Source organism: Gallus gallus, chromosome 14 (genome assembly GCF_016699485.2).
Source record: "Gallus gallus isolate bGalGal1 chromosome 14, bGalGal1.mat.broiler.GRCg7b, whole genome shotgun sequence".
Lineage (NCBI taxonomy): Eukaryota > Metazoa > Chordata > Aves > Galliformes > Phasianidae > Gallus > Gallus gallus.
The window spans coordinates 8709972-8730689 of record NC_052545.1 but is presented as its reverse complement, the minus strand read 5'-3'; the positions used below and the strand labels follow the sequence as shown (position 1 = coordinate 8730689).

The following is a 20718-nucleotide window of genomic DNA, read 5'->3' as shown; positions in this document are numbered from 1 at the left end:
ATCTCAGCACAGACCTCTGGAGCACCGTCTGCAAGAAGAGGCTTTGTTTTACAAGATTTGGGTGCTTTTCCAGTAAGTGAAGCTCAGGACACTGTCACCAGAGAGTTCTCTTATTATATCTTGAACTCCAAGGGACAAAACCTGAGAGAAATAAGGTCACAGCACACACTCTATGGTTCAGTGACCTTCGAGACAAAGCATCTCTGGGGAGCAGAGAGAAATGCATCTTCTGAAAGACTGTTTGCTTCACACTGTCACACTGATTTCACCAACACCGGTGACTGCTATATTGAGTGTATTTCAGCTTTCCTCCTGAAGTTTCTGATTTACTTCCAAAGTTTGTACTTGTTTTAGCTATAGAGAAAAAAAATAAAGCACCCTACAACCTGTGGCAAAGATTACAGTTGGGGTGCTTAATATTTAATTTATAGAACTGAAAAGGTATGCTTAAGATTTTGGGGAGAAAAAAGTCAATTATTCCATGTTACATATGCAAAAGCAAAAAAACCAAACAAACAACCTGAAATAGAACTGTGAATTCCAATTGCTCCTTCTTCTAAGTTCTTCCTACAGAAAAGCATTACAAAAGCATTCCTACAAAGCATTACATTCTTCCTACAGAAAAGCATTACAACCTAAAGAATAAATTTTCAGAAGCTCCCAGCACCATCAGTACTGTGTGGAAGCCAACATTCTCAGTTTCTGAGAAATCCAGCAAGTAAACACATGGAAAGTTTTAAAAATCCGGCGCAAGATGTTAGAAGGGAAGAAACAGGAATTGTTTTTATTCACTGCAGACAAGAGTGTTTGCACTCTGTCGGACACATTTTTGCCTGCTCTTCTTTTGCTCACACATTATAACTGGTTTGGGTTCTCCTTTTACATTTCATTCCTCCTACTCCCATCCCTGCTGGAGTCATGAAACCATCTTTCCCCACACCCAGTGTACATAGCTGACAAAGACAGCAAACAACAAGATAAATGGGAATGTATAATTCTCCAATAGCAGCAAGTTTTGTTTTGTTCCTATGACTGAGATACGTACTTCAACAGTGCTGTTAATACCTAATAACTTTTCCAGTGTTTTGTGCAGTTTGTTTCAAAAACTTACCAAAGAAGAGATTACTCCTTCATCGTATATTGCAAATCAAAATCAAAGAGAAAAGTACTCCAAATTCTACAGATTTTGCTTTCAGAAACTTTTTATCTTGGCCATGTTTTTCTTTATTTACACCTAGGCATTATGAATCCCGTAGGACTCCTGTGTTCACTTATCACCTTCTTGTAAAATGATTTTCTACTGGCCTGCCTGCTTGTCCCTTCTCACTAACCCAGCCTTCCACCTGGTTAGAGTGTACCTGTGGGTACTCTCTTCTTTTAGAGCACTGGTGAACTAGATTTGTTTCTCAGTACGCCCAATTGTTCATATAGGTACAGCATTTTTTTTCAACAAGCAGTGTAGACGGATAGCTTAATCTAACAAGGACAGACAAAACATCACATTCTTGTATTCTGAAATTCAAGAAGCGATCCTGCCTACCTGAGGACAAATGAAGCCTGCTCCATACATGATGCTTCTTAGAGAAGAAGAAAGGACATCCTTAGGAATGAGATTATCCGCAAAGATCATCATGAAATTGTTGCAGAACGCTAAGTGGAAAACTTGGAAGAAGTTCATAGTAACAAAAAATACAAAGTTTTTCTCTGTCATAATCTGTTTGGTCAGTGAAATTACCGAGGACCAGGAGAGAGCTCTGTCACCATTTCCTCGATCAGCGTTCTCTGCAGGGATTCCTCTCTGCTCATACTGACTGGTACTGTACTTGCCTGTGTAATACATACAAGCAGTCGCTAACGCTGCAATCAAAACAGCAAAAGCCTGAAAATAAGCAAAATTTTCCATATTATCTGATATCAGGCCACAAAAGAGAACGCTCGTTGATCCAATTAACGTTGCAACCTGGTTGTATTTTATAAGCTGAAGTCTGCTTTCATGTCTTGTTGAAATTTCTGCAAAGAGCGCGCACTGCGCGAGCAGCACAAAAGTAAGCAAACCATCAAAAGCACATAATGCAATAATGAGGTGAAGACCACTCAGCCAGTCACCTTCTTCATAATGTCTCCAAGGAAACCAAGGAAGCAAAAAAGCTAACGCGTATAACGGAGCTCCATAGAGAATTGAAAACTGGCGTCTGGAGCAGCACGGCAATTTGGAGTTATCTTGAATATAGCCAAAAAGTGGATCATTAATGGCGTTCCATATCATAAATACAACCTGGGACAAACACAACACAATTTATCATTAGTGTGATTTTTCTGCAGAGGTTATACAAACAAGAAGTGGTAAACACCAAAGTTATTTAAAGAATCTCTACTTAAAGAATAAGAGATGAAAGAGCAAAAACAGACTTGGGACCAAATTATCAAAAGTACGTAAAGGTTTCCAGTAATGATGAAATAAGATAAAAAAAAGAAAGCATAAGCAGGCAGTGCCCAATGCCAGGTGAACCCCCATGGCTACAACCTCACTTCTCTGAGACCTCCCAGGCCAGAGCTACACCTCGCACACTCACTGCAAGCGATGCAGAACATGAGCCAGCTCATTGCCTACTGAAATTTACAGCAAGAGCTGCTGACCCAGCTGAGGACTTGCAGAACTGGGGCAGTATTTAAGTACTTGAACAATCCATAGGAAAGCTGTAAAGGCAAAAGTACCTCTAGGGCTGAGATGCAAGATTAGTTTAAAAGATTAATTTCTGGGAAGATTAGCTTGAAGAGAAGTTTGATATTTTTGTCTACAGACTGTAAACAATGTGTTTCATTTGTACATTTACTTGCATATGCAACAACAAAATTTAAAAGGAAGGTACTGTATAACCATTTGCTTTGCATTCAAAAGGAATTATTAAGTAAAAAAATGACACCACAAAACAAACCAAAAAACTTCACCTCTGTTACAGTAACACAGATGCAAACACCCCATGAAAACCAAAATACCCCATGGTAGGATACCTGTGCTTGATGAAATGCTACTTCTGAAATTCTGTATCTGTTTAGGAAAAGCTTGACGTAGTAGAAATTAAAGACACTGTTCATCATTCCAGCACCTAACGTGGTCATGGAGTACGCCAGGGCATTGGGGTGGATTTCCAAAGCCAACTTCATCTTCCCAACTGCGTGAGCCTCTTCTTCCTCAAGGTACAACAAAGAGTTATAATGCTGGTTAAATAATTTTCCAGAGTCAAATGATGTGGGAGATTCATTCCAGAGGTGTAGAAATGGATTCTAGCGGGGAAATCTCCACACCCTCACTTCCTTGTTATAAGGCACTGAGCACAAACCAAGCAGGTGCAAAATATCAACTCAGTGACACCTCTAAACCTCATCAGTGAAAAGTCAATAGAACAGGTAGACAAAATTTTAAGAGAATAATTTCTGCACCGTACACATAAAAATTAGCCATTGCAAACACTAATTCTGGTGCAGAGGTCAAAGTAATTGCACACATTTTACAACTTGCTAGCTACGTAGCTTTAAAGCTACGAAGCTCTGTGCAGGAATGAAGTGAGTCAGCCCACAGCCCTACACGTCCCATCACTGTGAATGTCAAATGCTGCAAACACTTGGATGAGCATTCCTTTCAAAACAAAGTTTTGGGTTCGTATGCTTAAATACTAATAGTTAATGAGCATGGAAGCAATACTTACACCTAATAAACAAGTCAGATATGAACAGAAACCACAGAACTATCCAAACACTTTTTAACAGTCTAAACATTTTCTTACTGGAGAAGACAGCATGTAAATAAAACCCAGAAAGTGACTCACGCAGAGCAGCACAGCATTAAAGTGTGTCCAAATAACAGAGATTCTTTAATGCAGAGCTCTCTGATAAATCAAACAGAGCTTCAACCAACAACTTTCTAAGCTGCTGACTTCTTCCGCATGTCTCTAGCAAGTAACTGAAGTATGAGTGCTGCAAAGCAGCCCGTGGAGACAGCCAGCTCCAGGGAACCCCCACCTTCTAAAGCAAAGATTCCCTTTATGGTTCTTGACCAGATTCGATTCTAGAATCCCAATACAAAAATATTTCTCTCAGGTGGCTCTTCTTAACTGAGGCTTTATCCATCTTAACAGCTCTATGAGAGGAGCTATTTGCCATTCCTTTGGAGGCACTTCAGGCTCACATTTCAGCCTTAACACATACGCTAACTGCAGAGCTACACAACCTGCTGCCAACAGCGCACCCCTTCCTCCTCTGCTCCATGTTAACCATTTTATCCAACATGTAATTTTCAAACGGCCACCCGAAGGTCATACGTTTGTAAGAACATGACTCAGTTTCCAGATAGCCGAGCGTGACTGTCAGGCATGTCATCAAACTCATTTCTCAGGGAATTTTCCATTGCCGGGTGATTACACTTTGCACCTCTGCAATAAGTTTGGTTTCATAGACTGAACTGAGAAACCTACAAAGAACAACGTTATTGAAAGGATGCCCACATGACATGTTTATGCTTAAAAAGAGGGATATAAAAAACCGTGAAAGGCGATTTATTACTGATAAGCATCGTGTTATTTTAAAACCGTGTATCCACATCTTCACAAGTACACGTAATGATGTCGGTGTGAGACCTCAGGGCCTTTGGAAAACTACAGTCCAGCTGTGACCCTGTGTAGGTTTCCAGTGGAGACCTGTGGCCCCTCCCTCGGATTCCACGAGCGCTGAGATAAACGCTCGGCATTCACATTCTCCAGTCGTATTTGACTCAGTTCCTTCCTACGCACAAACGAGAAAGAAATTGCTCCCCCCGCTCCAAAAAACTTACAAGTACCATTTCTTCCACAAAAGCCTCCTAACAATGCGCCGACGCGCCTGCAGCGCCATGACTCAGTGCAGCACACAGGATCTGACACGGCTCCCTGCGCTAATGGCACATGTGCTCCCGAGCCTTGTTTATGAATCGGCTCAGTGAGAAGCTGAGGTTTCACACTTCCCTTCCCCAAAGATGTGCTCTTTAATTGTACGACAATGAAACACGCGTGAGCCTTCCCGCAGAGCGCCGAAGCACAGCGCCGACGGCTGTGAGTCACAGAGCGCACCGGCGGCACAACCCCTCGCGGCAGCTCCTCACTGCAGCGCAGCGCTGAGGGCAGAGCAAAGAACCAGCGCTTCCCGAGTCCTCAGGGGGAGCCCTGAGGGGAAGCATCCCTGAAAGGAAACCCTGCGAAGGGGAAACGCACACGGAGCTCCCGGGGCGGGAGGGCAGTGCCCTCGTGAGGCCGCGGCTGCCCGGGCCGGGGCTCCCGAACCTGGGAGTGTCCGAGCTCTGAGGTGCCCAGAGCTGCCCAGAGCTGAGGGGCGCGGCTCTCCGCCTCGCGAGGAGGCGTACAGTGGCCGACGGAGCCGCGGGGACGGCGCCCTCCGTTCCGCTCCCCGGCGCAGAGCATTCCCCGGGCAGCGGCGGAAAGGCGGTGAGGGGCTGCGCGTGAGGAGAACCCCCCGCGGGGCCGGGCACCGCCTCACAGCACACCGCGGGGACTCCCAGCACGGCCGACGAGGTGCCACGCCCTTCCCCGCGCCCGGGCGCGCCGTGCCACCTCTGCCGCACCGGAGCCCCCCCAACGGCGACCGCTCCCCGCCGCGAACGCTTCAAGCCCCGCCACCACCGCCCCTTCCGCGGGCACCGACCGACCTCCTCCGTCCGGAGGCTGCGCAGCGGGCCGCTGGGGCGGGGCCCTCTAGACAGGGCCAACCTCTCCTTCTCTCTCATTGGTCGCCTGCCACGAGCTCGCTTTCCGGTTGGCCGGCGCTCCTTTCGATCTGCCCGGCGGGCGGCTCCCCATTGGCTCTCGACAGAGGAGGTGAGGGCGTAGTGTTTGAATCGCGGGCCGACGGTGGGCGGGCGGCTGTAGCGTGCCACGTTGTCGCCGGCGGCTCCGCGCAGCCCGACCAGAAGGGGGAGAGGTTCGGCAAAGTCCGGAAACGCTCGGCAATGGCCGGAGGCGGCTTTTAAGGCGAGGAGCGGCTGCCGGCTCGCTCTGCCCCGCTGCCGCCCGGCGCGAGGTGAGCGCTGCGCCCCGTCCGCGAGAGAAGGGCGCGATGCTGGCCGACAGCCTGGTGGAGGAGTTCGAGATCCGCGAGGATGAGCCGTGGTACGACCAGCAGGACCTGCAGCAAGGTGTGCGGCGGGGGGCGTGCGGGGAGGGCGTGCGAGGGAGCGAGGGGCGGCGGGCGCGGGAGCCGCGGCGGGGCGGACCCGGGGGTCGGGCGGGAGGGGCCGGGGCCGCCGGAGGGGCGCGAGGCGGCGGCGGAGCGCGGTGCGCCCGCGGGGCGGGTGGCGGGGCACCGCCGGTACCGGCGCGGCGCGGCCGTCTTTGTCTGACGGAGCGGCGGCTGCAGCCGTGCCCGGGCCACTGCCGGCAGCGGGGCGGCTCCGGGGCACACGGCCGGGTAGGGGCAGCGGGGCCCCGCGGGAGGGAGAAACGTTACCGGTGGAGCCGCGGGCGTACAGCGATGTAACTGCGTTAAAAGTCATCTGCGGACACGGTGATGGAAAGAACGTGCCGTTTCCTTCGGCGCTCGCTGGCGCGCAGGACGGGCGTCTGCTGCGTGTGGCGCTAACTCGGAATCCGCTGTGAAAGGCAGCAGTGAGTCCCGCACGGCGCTCCGGAGCGGCGGGAACCGTCCCGAGGCGGCGGCGCTGCTCCGCGTGTGAATGGCGTGCATGGGCGTCCCGCAGTGCGCAGGGATGCTGTCGCGGCCACAGGTTATAAAGAGATCCGTTTAAACGAGATCCTGAAGCCATTGTTTGCTGTCAAAAGGATGAGCTGAAAATTTGAAGACAGGGTTTGGTATTTTTACCGCGTCGGTGTTGGTGGGGCAGAAGACCTGCGGAGTGCATCGGTGCTGCGTGGTGCCGGAGCTCCTGCCGCGCTGCTTTAACTTCGCTCCTTCGTACCGCGAGTGAACGCTCCCCATGGGCTCCCTGCCGGAGCTGGCGGGCAGCGCTCCGTCCCAGAGGTCGGTGTGCTCAGAGCTCGCTGACTGCTCTCCCAGCACCACAACCGTCGTTCCTAACGATTAGCTTCTCTCAAGTCCGAATGGAAGGCACTGACAGCCTGCCGGAAGGAAAAGGAGGAAAATGAACTGATGGGCGAGCTGAAATGCAGATGAGTTCCTTAAGGGAACATCTGTAAAACGTTCTGTTCTATTGGACTTTTACATGCTCCTCGTTCTAAAACCGAGCAGTACCAGGGCATGTGAATGGAGCGGTGAGGTTGCTTACCGGGCAGGTGGAACGTGTCACAACCCAAACAATCAGAGCACGTTTAGAAATGAAGGAGTGTGTTTGTGAGAACGCATTACTGAACGCCCAAGCAGTGCAGTACCCCAAACCTGCAGCCCTTGCCAGCCTGCCCAGGGAGCTCAGGGAGGGCAGCAGCTCCCAAACTTCCACTGCCTCTGCATGCAGCAGAAGGTTTTGCCTTGGCAAGAGGTGGACTTCTCTGGCATGTGTCAGTGAAAACAATGCGTGTGGAATTCTTGTAAGGGTGGGAACAGCTTTCCCTCCTTCAAGGTCCATCTTTAGCAGCAGCACGCTGACACGTGGAAAAGAGCTGTTCTACAGGACTGCTCTTCTCTGCATGTTGCTGCTACCTGCTTTAACAAAGCAGAGTAATCTGAACATGGAGTACGAGATACGTAGCTCAGTAAAAAACTAAGGGTTTAATTTTACAGTTCGACTTCAATTAAACATCATATACTACTGAGGCATTCTCCTATTGAAAAGAATAGACTTCTTTTTAGAATAAAAATCATTTGAATGGCTTTGTTAGGTGGGATATGAAAGCATAAAATAAGAGTTTAGCACCAAGTTCTATCTTTTCCTCAACTGCAGAAACACTGCCGAAAGGCTGCAGAGAAGTGCTTGTAAGTGAGGGCTGAACACCATGGAAGATCCATCACCAAAATCCTATTTGGTTTTCTCATGGAGCTGTTAGATGGCACAAGTAAGACTGAGCAGGTTTACACATTGACTTCTTAAGATGTGAATATGCTGCTTGTGTTACTGAAAGCCTCTTTGCTTACATCTTCATGGTGAAAAGGAAAAATGCAGAAGTGTTGCAGGGCGTAGAGCTGTGTGTAGAAGTGCTGTGTGCTTCTAGTGTCGTACAGTGACTCCACGACAAGTGATGTTCTCCCATATCAGGAGAACATATTCTACATTTGACTTAAAATTGGTTCTTTGTAGGGAGTGTAGGTACTGTACAGTGTAGAGACATGGGTGCACAGTAAACTGTTAACTTCAGAACAGGTCAGATTGGTTCAGTTCTTACCTGTTCCTGGGGTAGCAGCTAGGGTTTCATTGCATGTTATTGAACTCTTGTCTTCTCCTCCTCAAAACCAAATTGCTGTAATTACCAAACAGTAGGCTTCTCCCATGGTAATCCATCTGTGCTTCAGTCATCCTAATGAACAGAACGATTATTAATGTACAGTGAAGTGAATTCTGTTATTTGCACTGTATTCAAAGCACCATGTGGCTATGCCTCTTGATTTAGTAGGTGTGGGGGCATTTAAGAGTGACACTGTCTACTTCTAAATGTATTTAAACATAAAAAGAAACTTTCCCTTTGGGAAGGGAAATGGCAGCAAGTAATACCTTTACACGTTCAATCTTGAGAAGGATTGAGGATTGTTAAAGCTCTTTAGGTTCTACTCCGTTAAAATAAAAGAATGGTCTTGAATGATTCCAATATTGTTGATGGATTTTAAAGACAGTGAGTAGTGGTGAAGATTTATGTGAATGAGAACTTTGGGTCAGAGTCCTGGTTCACAGGAGGGCTGAGTGGGCTTGAAGACTCCACTACTCCATAATGCAATAGAACAGCGTGGTGTTCGGCTGCTTAGGAGGTGATCCATCCACGGATAATCAATTAGTTCTGTTTTGAAATGGGAAAAACTTAAGGTTACTTTATCCAAACACTTTAAACCCTGGGAAGAAGCTCTGAAGTAGGCTGTGTTTCTTAACAAGGGGTGTTACAACAAAAAAGCTATGTGAGGATAAACTGCTAAGTGTAAAGCAGTGAGCCATGCAGCTCCCAGCTCTAGCAACACCTTGCGTACAGGGTGACTTGTACATAAATTCCACTAACATTATTCAAAGGGTCTGACAGCTACAGCCGTTGTTTCCTACCTTAAAGAATGTGTAATGACTACCACAGCTGTTGTTTGTCCTGAACTGGACATCTACAGCTTACACAGACAAGTGAGCAGGAACACTTGTCTGTTTGGTCTGAATTCAGTCTTTGGTTTATGTATCTGGACCAAGTACTCACTTCAGACAAGCTGCCAAAGTGAAGGTTAGCACAAAGCAGTCTGGGAACAGCCTTCTGTCTGCTACAACAACCAGCTGATAAGGGGACTGGGAAAGGGCAGGAAAGGGACGAGAAACACCTTAAAACAAGGGCATCTTAGTCACATGAGAACTGAAAATGTTTTCTTGTCTAACTACAACTGCGGGTGATGCAGTGCAGTATGTCTCATGTATTCATTCCAGGCTTCTTGAAGAGAATCTGGGATTTTCTTGAACTTCCTTCTGCCTCTTTCCCATTAGTGATGCTATTCCTACCCATATGAGAACTAACAAGGCTGTCCTGTGTGCAGGAGAAACCTGGTCAGGCCCAGGTGATGGGAAGGAGGTGAAAAGTAAGATGTTCCAAATCCAACAGATGTAATACCTGCACAGAGTGATTACTATTTTAGCAATAACACTGGATTGATTTCATCGTGTTTCGATAGATTTTAAATTGCATGCCTCTTTAAACATAATAACGTGAAACCTCTAGCAATACTCATGCTGCTTCCCTTGAGAAAGGACCTGGGTCTTCAGATGACTTATTTCTTAATTTGAAACAACTACAGTCACTGTACCCCGGAGGTGATTGAAGTGAAATAGAGATTAAGTACCTGAGAACAAATTACACTTAAAATGGTGTTTTGGAGCACATAAAGCAATTGCTGTCTCCTAGGTTTATGAGCTTGAAAGGCAGAATAGCTGCATTCCTTTAAGTTTTGTGTCTGTGATATTACCAGTTCGCCATCGAGTGCCTGGAACTTTCATTTTGCTCTTGATCCTGTGCGACCTGAGCTCCTTGGTGAAGGGGCAATGGGGAAGAACAGCACAGTAAATGAGGATGCAGTCAGCTTTGGCCTCAGTCTAACCTGATGAGCACTTAAAGAGTATTTTATGCTTATTCTTCTAAAACATGACTGTTGCGACCACAGTGAAATAGTTAACAGACGCTGTGATTAGAGGTGCTTCCGGACAGGGCAGGAGGAGGGGAGCAAAGAGAAGGTGGCTGCCTGCGTCTGCCCCAAGGCTGCAGCACCCAAGGAGGACCCCAGGAAGGGCCATGAAGTAAGATTATCTTCTAGGTTTCAGGACTCGCTTAAGTCTTTGCCTTACAGACAGCATCTGAATGGCCAATACATCTATAAGCTAACTTCATTTTTGGGTACCACAGTCATTTAAAAAGATAATAATTCCACTCAGTATTTGGTTAAAATACTTGAAAAACAGATCATGCCGTTGGCTCCGTACCTTATGTGCAAATGACTTCTCTGTTCAGATCTTCACCTTGCTGCTGAGCTCGGGAAGACGCTACTGGACCGCAACACCGAACTAGAAGAATCTTTACAGCAAATGTATGCAACAAATCAAGAGCAACTGCAGGAGATAGAGGTAAATATTACAGGAATCCAGGTGTAAGTCATGTAGACGTTCAACAGAATAGCACGAAAGCTGAGAGATCTGATTTCTTAACGTGTGGTTGTTCAGTGTTTCTCTTGAAAGTGTCAGCCTTTCACTGCCTTTGCTACCTCAAAAACTTCCACAGGCTTTGATCATTGTTGGACCCATTTGTCTCATTAATGGAGTCTTTGTGCCACAAAATTCCTGTTGGATTCGGTTTGTATAATGACATGACTGCTATTTTTTCTTCTTACACAGACAAGCTATTTCAGGAATGTTATAGCTAAATTTTGCTGGTCTTGTCGGGTAAAAATGATATGAAATTATATGATGAATAAATTAACATCTTCATATTATTTCAATTATTAATGATTACTGCACTGAAATTTAAATGCTTGACATAAAAGCTTGAGAAAGATTTAAGTAAAATTGGAGGATATGTACTTCTACTGGGGTAAAGGGACTACAGTTCAGTTCAGTTAAAGAATAGAAATCAACATGAACAAGTGCAGAACTATACCTGAATACAGGATGTAGTGGGTATGTTCTTAGGTCCTTTTGGGGGTAGAATCGGAGCTGCCCTTTTGGAAACACTCGTCTTTGTTACTTCATGGAAAGCCCTGGCCATTCTGGGCAGTTTCTTTAATGGTGTTTATATTCTTGCAGACCTGACATTTGCCAATATGATTTTTTTTTTTTTAGCTATTGGAGGGCAACGTGTGGCCTCTAATAATTAAATTTATTAAATATTCAGTACTTCTCCATTACTCTGACAGTGTAATGGAAATGTAGTCCAGTGTTTCAGTTTGGCTCTAGTATGAATCACAGGGAATAGGCTGTGACTGGTGTATGCTAAATTCTTACAAAATCTGAATATATTTGTGCAAGCATTACTTACGTGTGACAGTCAGAGTATTTCTGTACTGAGCTGCAGCTTAGAGCAAACCTTTATCACTGTTGTAGCAATAGACAACTTGAAGAATCTGAACTTGAGACTTAGAAGTATATAGGTGTTTTCTAAAATAGTCACATTGACATAAATAAGCAGCTTTTTGTTTGTTTTATAGAACACTTTTGCTTTATACCTTGATGTTTTCACTTAATAGTGGAAAGAATCAAACTATGTCTTTGTTATCACATTCATTCGATGACAGAACGGTTGGAATGGCCTGTATTTGTTGCCAATGCTATAGCTTTTTTTTAAGTATTCACTCATGCAGAGACTTGACTCATTGAGATGAGTGCTTTTACAGGAAAGATTGATTCTTTAGATCTAGAGAGCACTTTAGGGTGTATTGTATAGCACACTTAAAGGTGTGCTGTACAAATACTGTTCTACTCCAGATTCAACTCTTGCATGACAGCCATGTTTAAGGAGGTGTTTAACACAGTTACGGCATACTTAGAAATAACGCAGCCTAACTCTGCAGTAGACAACTAACCTGGCTCCTTGAGCAGAGCTTCTTAATCAGTGGCTGTATTATAATGCCATCTTGAAATATGGAAAAAGACATGACTGCTAAGTTGCATTTATTTACAGAAACAGCCCAGTGCTATTAAGGATGTGGTATCTTATTTGGTTTTAGCCAGTTTATTCGACTAAGATCTTCCTGTTTCACTTTGGTGTTTTTTTTTTTTTTTTTTTAAGTTCTCTACATAGGAGAGCTTTAGCAGAAGGAAGTGGTGAGAAGCATCCTTCCAGCAGTGATCTCTAGTTGGTGTGTAGCAGGGTCATGTCCTTATATGTTCAGACAGACTTATTTATTCCCTTAACTTGCTTGGCTTAGCCAATGGGAACCAGAATTCCCTGCTGCACAGGATAAAATGTGCAAGTGCTATTTCTAGGGTTTATGCTTGATGTTCCTAATTTTAAAGTGCTTGTCTCTGCAGTACAGGTATTCTTTCAATTGCTCTTGTAGCTACTTTGCCAGTCTTTAGCCTTGTCAGTACAAAAAAGCAATGATTTTTTTTTTCCCCCCTACTAATTCACATCTTATAGGTAGCAAACTCCCAGACTTAGAATGATTAAGGAGCCTTTTTGAAATACGGTACTACGTTATCTGCACTAAGAAAGGAAGGGTCAAAGGCTTTGGGATGCTTAAGATTACAGTTGATATGTTAAAAGTTAACGTAGTAAGTGTTTTAGTGCTGTGTATCATTATACCTGACCTCTGTGCTGACACGTGTTCCACAGACTAATCGCTGCAGGTGTAGTAAATGCTGGATTGAAAGGGCAGCTTTATCTCTGTCTGCATCTTAGTATTTCTGGCTCGACTTTTATTGTGTGGTAGAGTGCCTGAAGTCTCAACTGCTGCCTCGTGATAGGCACTCAACGGTTGTTTGCATTTGTTCATCCTACACTCCTAAGGTGTTACCAGAGCCATACTTTGTTGTGATGTTTTGGTTACACCAGGCCAACTTGATACCAGCACTGAAGATGCTGAAGATGCAAGATGAAGGAAATAACATTTCACATCTTCCATTCAGCTAAAACTTCCACAAAAGCCCATTGTGAGAAGTGGTGACATCAAATTCTGCCACCAAAACCTTGGTTTCTGTGTTCAGCCACTCCTGTATTGCAGTAGAAAATATGAAGATCTCTCTCGCTCTTTCTGAGAGTGACCAATAAGAAAAGTTAATCTGGAGTGGGTCATGCTGAGATTCTGCAGCTAATCCATGCACTATTTCTGTGTAAATCCTGTCACGTGCACACAGGCTGCAGAAGGATCTAGCCAACTGCGATCACGCTGATCTTCTGGAAGTCTATGCAGCAGTTACTGGTCTTAGATTAACTTATAATCTGTTCTTAAATTGCCTAAAATATAAACACATCGATCTTCTAAGGAGGTAAAAGGTTAAGCAGAATATTAGAAGTTTGGAGTATGTAACAGTGTGTACAGAGATGTGGTTCTGTTTGGAAGTCCAGTAGGTGTTTATACGTTTAGTATGTAATAATACAGAATTCATTTTAGGAAATTAATTCTATGTAACAAGTAAGTATTTAATAGTTATAGGGTTGGGTTTTTTGTTCTCGAGTCTGTTTAATACAAATTCTTGGGTTTTTTTGTTTTTTGAAACTGACTCAGCCCTGCCCTAGGTGGGACAATATGAGGCACCTGTACTGAGAGTCTTAGGTGATGGTTAACTTCTTGCATGGAGAATTCCAGGCTTTCTGAAATAATTCTAGACACTTAACAGGTTATTTTGTTAACCGTAAAACTAAAGGGAATTAAAATGAGATCACTTTGTGTGGAGTTGTGTTTAAAAAATAAAAGTGCAAGAGGCTTTTGTTCAGTATTACAGTGACTGGAATAGTTCCCTGTAGGTAATTAAAGACTGAATCCAGTAGTTTGGTTCTACTTCCTGACACATAGTAGTCCACAGAATCTCAGGTGTGACCACATCCTAAAATGTGTTTTGCTGAACCTAATGCTGATTCAAACACAGGCAAGCAGAAAAAAAAACAACATAATGCTACTCAATACCTCAGTTTAAATGCCCAGAAAATTGTTGGGTCAACACTATTACAAAATTTATGATGGAGTTCATTGCAACTTTTAGAAGGACTCTGTGAAGAACCATGTTGAAATCTAGGTTTGTGGCTGAGTTAGTGATGACTGCAGTACAGACAAACCCAATCCAGATGGGTTTGTGGTAGAACTGGCAATAGTTTAACTGCAGCAAGGAATGCTAAACAGATAAACACAGTTTGCAAAAACCAACCCAACTCATCTGGATAAAGGACTGGTTGATCAGCCTTTGTTGACCTCGGTGACAAAGGCAAGAGAGGTAGCTAAGATACTGATTGCACCTTTTCAACTGGGTAGTAACCAAAGCAACCACTGGAGCCTATACACTTCTAAATCGTGGCAGTTATTTAATGAATGTGAACAAAACTGCAGAACAGTAGCCCTATCCTGTGTTTCCAGTATAAACTTGTAACAGCAACGCTGTTTTGCAGTATCTCACAAAGCAAGTGGAGCTCTTGCGTCAAATGAATGATCAACATGCAAAAGTGTATGAACAGCTGGATGTGACAGCAAGAGAACTAGAAGACACTAATCAAAAACTAGTTGCAGAGAGCAGAGCGTCACAACAGAAGATACTAAGGTAACAAACCAAAGCTAGATCCTCTTTTCTCCCCTCTACTGAACTGATAACACAAAAACAGTAATCCAGGTGTATACATGCAGCTTTTTGATGGCTGTTTATCTAATGTTGTTCTACAACACTCTTAAACTGATTGTGGCCAAAGAACAATCTTCAGAGGAGAAGCTGGAATATGAGGGGATGGGAACTAATCTGTCCTTGATTAAACATCAAATGTTTTAACAGTAGTCCTTCACTTTTAGCTTGACAGAGACTATTGAAAATCTGCAGACACACGTAGATGACCTGCAAAGGCAAGTAGAAGAACTGAAAAAGTCTGGACGAGGCCGGATGAACCATGAGAGATCTGACCAGCCAAGATCAATGCATAGCTTCTCGTGTTTGAAGGAGCTGTATGACCTTCGCCAGTAAGACTCTTACCTTGCATAGCAAACAGAATATTGAAATACTAGCATGGGTGTTTAACAGGGTAACTGAAGAGCATTTTCAGTTTGCAACTAGAAAAATATCTGCACAGTTGTGCAGTGTGTGGTGCTGTCATTGCTTCTGGTGTGCTCTGGCTGCAGACTGTATTGATCTTAGTGAGAGAGGAACAGTATGCTCTTTCTGTCTTGACAGGTTCTCCCCCAGAGTCTCCAGCTGTATTAAACTGTAGCCTAAAAAGCCTTCAAGAATTTGAACCTCCCTCTTTTCAGTCAAATAAAGCACAAACACAGATAACTACCAAGTAAATTATCCTAAACAGTGTTTTCTGTAACTTACCTTTTCTTTGGACATCTGTGGGCACCTTCTTTTCAAGGTGGGCTTGCTGCAGTAGCTTTGCTGAATGTAAGCTGGATAAAATGATACTTAAGCTGCTAAAATGGTGCTTGGAACTTTGAGCTGCTTTTTAATTTAGAGCAGTTCTACCCAGCTGAACTGCATTGTGTGCCCATCAGGAGTCACCTGGGGTATGGTCACAGTTTGCCTTCACTGCTAGAAGCTAATAGAAGAAGTGAAGTAGTTCTGCAGACAGGGAGAACAGGATTTGTGTCTGGGTTTCCAGCAGCATGTGCAATTAAGACTGAGGAATTACTTGGTGACAATTCAAAAGATAAGTGGATTATTTCAAACTGTGAAAGGTTCATGGAATTACCACTCTGCAGAACTGCCTTGTCCATTCTGAAGCCTGTTTCCACAATCAGTGGTGACACAAGTTGTAAGAGAGATGTGGTAAAAATCTGAACGTCAGGGAGTATCGCATAATATGTGAAGGCAGTATTCTTTAAAACTTAAATTATAGATCTCATTATTCAGTAAACTTATTTGTAATTTGAGATTGTTAAAGAGCTGCCATCCTGCTCGAGCTGAGAGGCCTGATGGCATGTGAATCATCTACAGACTCCAATCATGACTATCAACTGAACTGTTAGGTTGGCAAAATGACTGCTATGTATACTTTCAGGTATGTTAACATAGAGTTTAAACTATCGTTAGTTACCGACGACAGGAAAACTTTAGCTGTGGTCAGCTGTATTTCCTATTAATAATCCTTGCTTCTGTTTCCTCAGGTATTTTGTTTATGATCACGTGTTTGCAGAAAAGATTACTTCAATGGATAGTCAGCTAAATCCTCTGGAAGAAGAAAATGAGAACTTGAAGAAGGCAGTTACGGTTCTGCAGGCCCAACTCAACCTAGAAAAAGAGAAGAGGGTAACAATGGAAGAGGAATACAGTCTTGTGGTGAAAGAAAACTGCGACCTTGAACAGAGGCTTGTTGATATTGACTTGTATCGGGCTCGTGCAGAGGAGTTAGAAGTGGAAGTAGCTGAAATGCGACAGATGCTTCAATCTGAAAACACAATCCACAGTGCAGAGAAATTGGTGCCAGAATCTTTTTTCATTTCATTTAAGGAATCTTTAGAAAGGGAGCTTGGTCAGAGCCCGGCTGATGATGGGCTTCTGACTGTCCCTGAACTTGACAAAAAGGCACTGAAGCGGAGCAGCAGTGAAAATTTCCTGAGCAGTGCTGCAGGGGGAGACATTCTAAGGGGCCACGAAGAAACGTGTATCAGGAGAGCTGAAGCTGTGAAGCAGCGGGGAATCTCTGTACTCAATGAAGTCGATGCTCAGTATAATGCTCTGAAAGTGAAATATGAGGAACTTTTGAAGAAGTGTCAAATAGATGAAGATTCTTTGAAACACAAGGCTGTACAAACACTGAAGCAGTATTCTAAAGACAGTGTGGGAAATACCCAGTATGATCTTTCAGCTAACAATCAAGAATTCACGAATGCAGGAGAATTACTTAGCTCCACAAATACTCTTCCTGAATATAAAGCACTCTTCAAGGAAATCTTTAGCTGTATCAAAAAAACAAAGGAAGAAATAGATGAGCACAGATCTAAGTACAAGTCCCTTTCTTCTCAGCCGTAACGTTAGATGTTCTGATGACTGATGTGTTGTTGGTGACCAATTTGCTGTCCAGAAAGGAGGAAAAACTTTACACGAATGTCAGAAGACCCCTTGCACAGATGTTTCTTTTAGCATTCAAAAGGAATGTTTTCAACTGGCTCATAGACACGTAGTTAAAAAGCTAGTTAGACTAGCAGTGTCCCTGTTCCAATGTAGCAATAGATGTGATGTTGTTTAGCACTGTCACACAAACCAGTGGTTGTAAAGGAAACAAACATTGTAGTTTAATACTACAATGCTACTTAATACTACACTTGATTTCTGGCAGAAATTAACAATAGTTTTCCTACTCCACTTCAAATTAACAGAGCTAAGAAATCTGTACAGTACTTCTCACAAAGAACCAGGCAAAAGCTTTTCTTTAACTTGCATGTGATCATCCAGCCCTGTAACTGTAAAAAAAAAAAAATAACAAAAAGCCCCAGATCAGTATCACAGGCAGCCTCTCCTCGAGTCCTGAGAATGAAGTTAGTGAATCTAGCTGAACTTGCTTTGGCAGGGAGGTGGAGAGCTAGCATAGCAGCTTGAGCCGTGCTTGGTTAAGTTAATGCCATGTTTTCACGTGAACTAGGCTCTTCTACAGATAAGTATAGATGTCTTTGTACTGAGAAGGAATTCGACGTGAAGTTTGTGTGGCTATTTAGGTATGGTTCTTATTTAGGGGACTTTGTCGAGGCGAGGTACTGTGAATTGATTATATGTTATTTGGGATTGACTGTTCTTTTTTTTTTGGTGGGAGGCCAGCAAAGTACCTACTAGTGTGTATTTGGCAAGACAAAGTTGCAATTTAGTCATTTAACTTTAGCAGTAGAATTGATACAGTTCGATAGCTTCTAAGCTCACATACCACAAACTCCAAGCACTTGAAGGAGACGGGTCAGGTAAAGCCTTATCTTACAGGTTTGCCTATTGCTTCCACTGTCAGCTTCAGTGAACCTGTTCCATGCTGCCTCTGGGGTGGTGGGAGGCTGGATGCGACACTGCTGGAACATACCCTACTGAAAATGTGGGGCTGTGTTCTTGTTCATACCGTCCTTCTCCACTCCCTAATAGTAGCTCATACATATTCTAATTCTGAAAAAGAAAACACGCAGAAGTACATTCTTTAGAACTGCTTTGAAGTGTGTAGAAAACAAAGGCTAAGCAATTAAGGAGAAAGAAGGCACCAGGAAAGGTGACATCCTTCTTACACAGGGTCTCATAGCTTAATTTGGTTAGCTCTTCTTGGGAACTTCCTTATTGCCTGTCTGAGTTGCTGCAATATACCAAACAGCTGGAAGTGTTGACAATTTCTCAGCTTTAGTTCAACTGCTGCTATTACAGTTGTCTGCCTTATTTACCCTGTTAAGCTTGTGTATAATTGTCCTCCATTTGCAGTATTAAGGCTCGTATTGTGGGACTTTCTCAAAAACATGTATTGAGTTCTTAAGAATTATTTAAAAATGGGAATCCAAATGTTGTAAATATTTTTCTAAGCAAATAAATAAGCCAGTCAAGCTCCACGTGTAACTAGTAATTATGCCTATCTGTGCTTATCTTGAAACAGTAGACTTTGTGCAGATGGCAGCTGCACTATCTGGTCTATCCTATGTAGCTCAGATGGAGTTCCCATTAAATTTTTATTCTAAAAAAGTTATACTAAGTAGAAGAGGATAGGCCTGTCTGTGCAAGAAAGCCACAGGTAATGAAGTAGTTTCTCGTTTCTCTCTTGTGGTGTTTGTCAGTGTTGTTCCAAAAAGGGTGTTGGAAGGGTGGAAGGCAGGAGAGCTGCTGTTCTGCCACTAGGTTAGCTCTGCTGTCACTGCTTCCCTAGCACTTGGATTGTCATTATCTAAAGGCTTTCTACTGCAAAGCAGTAACTTTAGATCAGTGTTCTGGCTGTCACAAGCAATCTATTACTAACGCTATTCACTTTGGGAAGTGGGGAATCCACACCCGTGGGACCAGAAGTTGTGTAGAAACAACTTTAGAATTTCTGATTAAATATGTGATCTTCAGTGGTTTAATACTGTTGGTTAACAGGGCACTTTCTATGTATTTTTTACCCTTTAAAATATCCAGAATGTTCTCAGATTTCCACAGAAATATGTTTCTTCTGTAGCATAACCTGCCTTTGACCACCTGTGCCATTGCTAAGCTCTGGCTGTACTGTAGCGTACTTTAACACTTAACTGTACATACCCTGCAATAAAAACTTCCAAGGCTCTGTTTTATAACCTCTGTCAGGCTGTGGCTTTCTCAGGGATAAGCTTTATGGACACAGCTGTAGGCAATGCTACAGCAACGGGGTCGTGCTAGGTAAGCAACAGCCATGGGGACACCCAGCACAAAGGCTGCAAAGCTGCCTGAACTTGAGCACTGCCTGATTACAGTAGTTAATAAACGTAGTGTATGAGATAAGACTGTAGCAGTTTAGAAATAAGTACTTTCCACAGAAGTTCAAAATGCTCTAAGTATGGTACACTACTCTTAGGCCAATCTTAATCCACTTATTTTAGTAAAAAACAGAGCCCTTTTCTAAGCATAAGTAGATGAAATTAATAGAATCTACTTGAGCTTCTCATATGATGGAAACTACAGAAAACAAAGCCCATAACAGTAAAGTAACTGCTCTAAAGCCACCAGTGGGGTGTTCCTTGCCTTACTGCTGTGAAGCTTAAATGACAAACCTAGAACAGAAGCAGTGCAGTTATCATTTCTTGAGCAACAGGCTGCATCTTGACAACCATCCTAAAAAACATGATGCAAGTAGAAAAGTACAGCAAGTCAAGAGGCGGTTTGCCATCTACCTCAAACATCTACTGCAAATATTCTTTTACCTTTCCTTCCTCTGTAAGCCTCTGGGCTCTAAAAGGAGCAAAGATCATTTCCATTTCTTCCTGGCCAAACACAAGGCAGAGTACAGCAGGATGCCACAGCTGACCTTCAAGATAAAATTTTATTTTTAAAAAAGTTACACAAAATAGAGGTTTTACATTGTTGCCAAGTGTGATAACTGCAGCTGGATGCCTTGCACGTCGTGCACTTACCTTTGCACACAGTAAGGCAAAAACTCCATCAACCAAAACCCACATCAGTAAGACATCCAGTAGTTGTTCCACATCTATTTCAAGTGTAAGTACTTTTTCAGACAGTTCATTTTACAGACACCGGGTGAGAACAGTTGCTATGTCATACAATGTTTAAAGACAGTGATTTTGTATCCCCCCTCCCTGCCCTGACGTGCCCATGAACATCACTACCCTTGTTGTAAGGAAGGCAGCAAGGGCTGTTGTAATGCTCAGACTAATGCATGAGCATCTAGGTATTTAACAAAACCTGGGATGTTTGTAAACAAATTTAATTTATTGGCATCACTTACTTACAAAATAAAATATTAGACCATGATTTTCCATCAT

At 43.6% G+C, this 20718-nt stretch overlaps 2 protein-coding genes across 9 annotated transcripts in view; one reads left to right on the top strand and one right to left on the bottom strand.

Moving 5' to 3' along the window:
* Positions 1–13264, bottom strand: part of LOC416622 (transmembrane protein 180-like) — a 22506-nt gene extending 9242 nt beyond the window's left edge. For 2 of the 7 annotated variants that reach the window (XM_040647908.2, XM_004945297.5), the window contains exons 1-3: positions 5696–6061; positions 3013–3192; positions 1541–2275 (exon numbers count right to left, since the gene is read on the bottom strand). In XM_040647908.2, the coding sequence (XP_040503842.1) occupies positions 1541–2275; positions 3013–3192; positions 5696–5773 (993 nt within the window). In that variant the 5' untranslated portion in view covers positions 5774–6061. Of the gene's footprint in view, positions 1–1540; positions 2276–3012; positions 3193–5695; positions 6062–6492; positions 6645–6864; positions 7122–8339 lie in introns of those variants that run through there. The other 5 variants (XM_046900864.1, XM_025155280.3, XM_046900865.1 and 2 more) reach the window with 5 other exon arrangements.
* Positions 5955–20717, top strand: CDR2 (cerebellar degeneration related protein 2). Of its 2 annotated transcripts, none has more exons than NM_001030642.2 (5): positions 5955–6181; positions 10635–10747; positions 14718–14866; positions 15109–15273; positions 16417–18836. In NM_001030642.2, the coding sequence occupies exons 1-5, from the start codon at positions 6103–6105 to the stop codon at positions 17279–17281; spliced, it is 1371 nt and encodes a 456-aa protein (NP_001025813.2). In that variant the 5' UTR covers positions 5955–6102; the 3' UTR covers positions 17282–18836. The 2 variants fall into 2 exon arrangements, with proteins under 2 accessions (NP_001025813.2, XP_015149715.2); XM_015294229.4 differs by lacking the exon at positions 5955–6181 and adding an exon at positions 6246–8012 and having other exon boundaries at positions 16417–20717.
* The last annotated feature ends 1 nt before the right edge of the window (position 20718 follows it).

Bases quoted from the DNA above. Each gene is read 5' to 3' on its own strand.
- CDR2 (NM_001030642.2), top strand. From the start codon at position 6,103: ATGCTGGCCGACAGCCTGGTGGAGGAGTTCGAGATCCGCGAGGATGAG. The intron at 6,182-10,634 runs GTGTGCGGCGGG...TTCTCTGTTCAG, and splicing joins CCAGCAGGACCTGCAGCAAG to ATCTTCACCTTGCTGCTGAG. The intron at 14,867-15,108 runs GTAACAAACCAA...CTTCACTTTTAG, and splicing joins TCACAACAGAAGATACTAAG to CTTGACAGAGACTATTGAAA.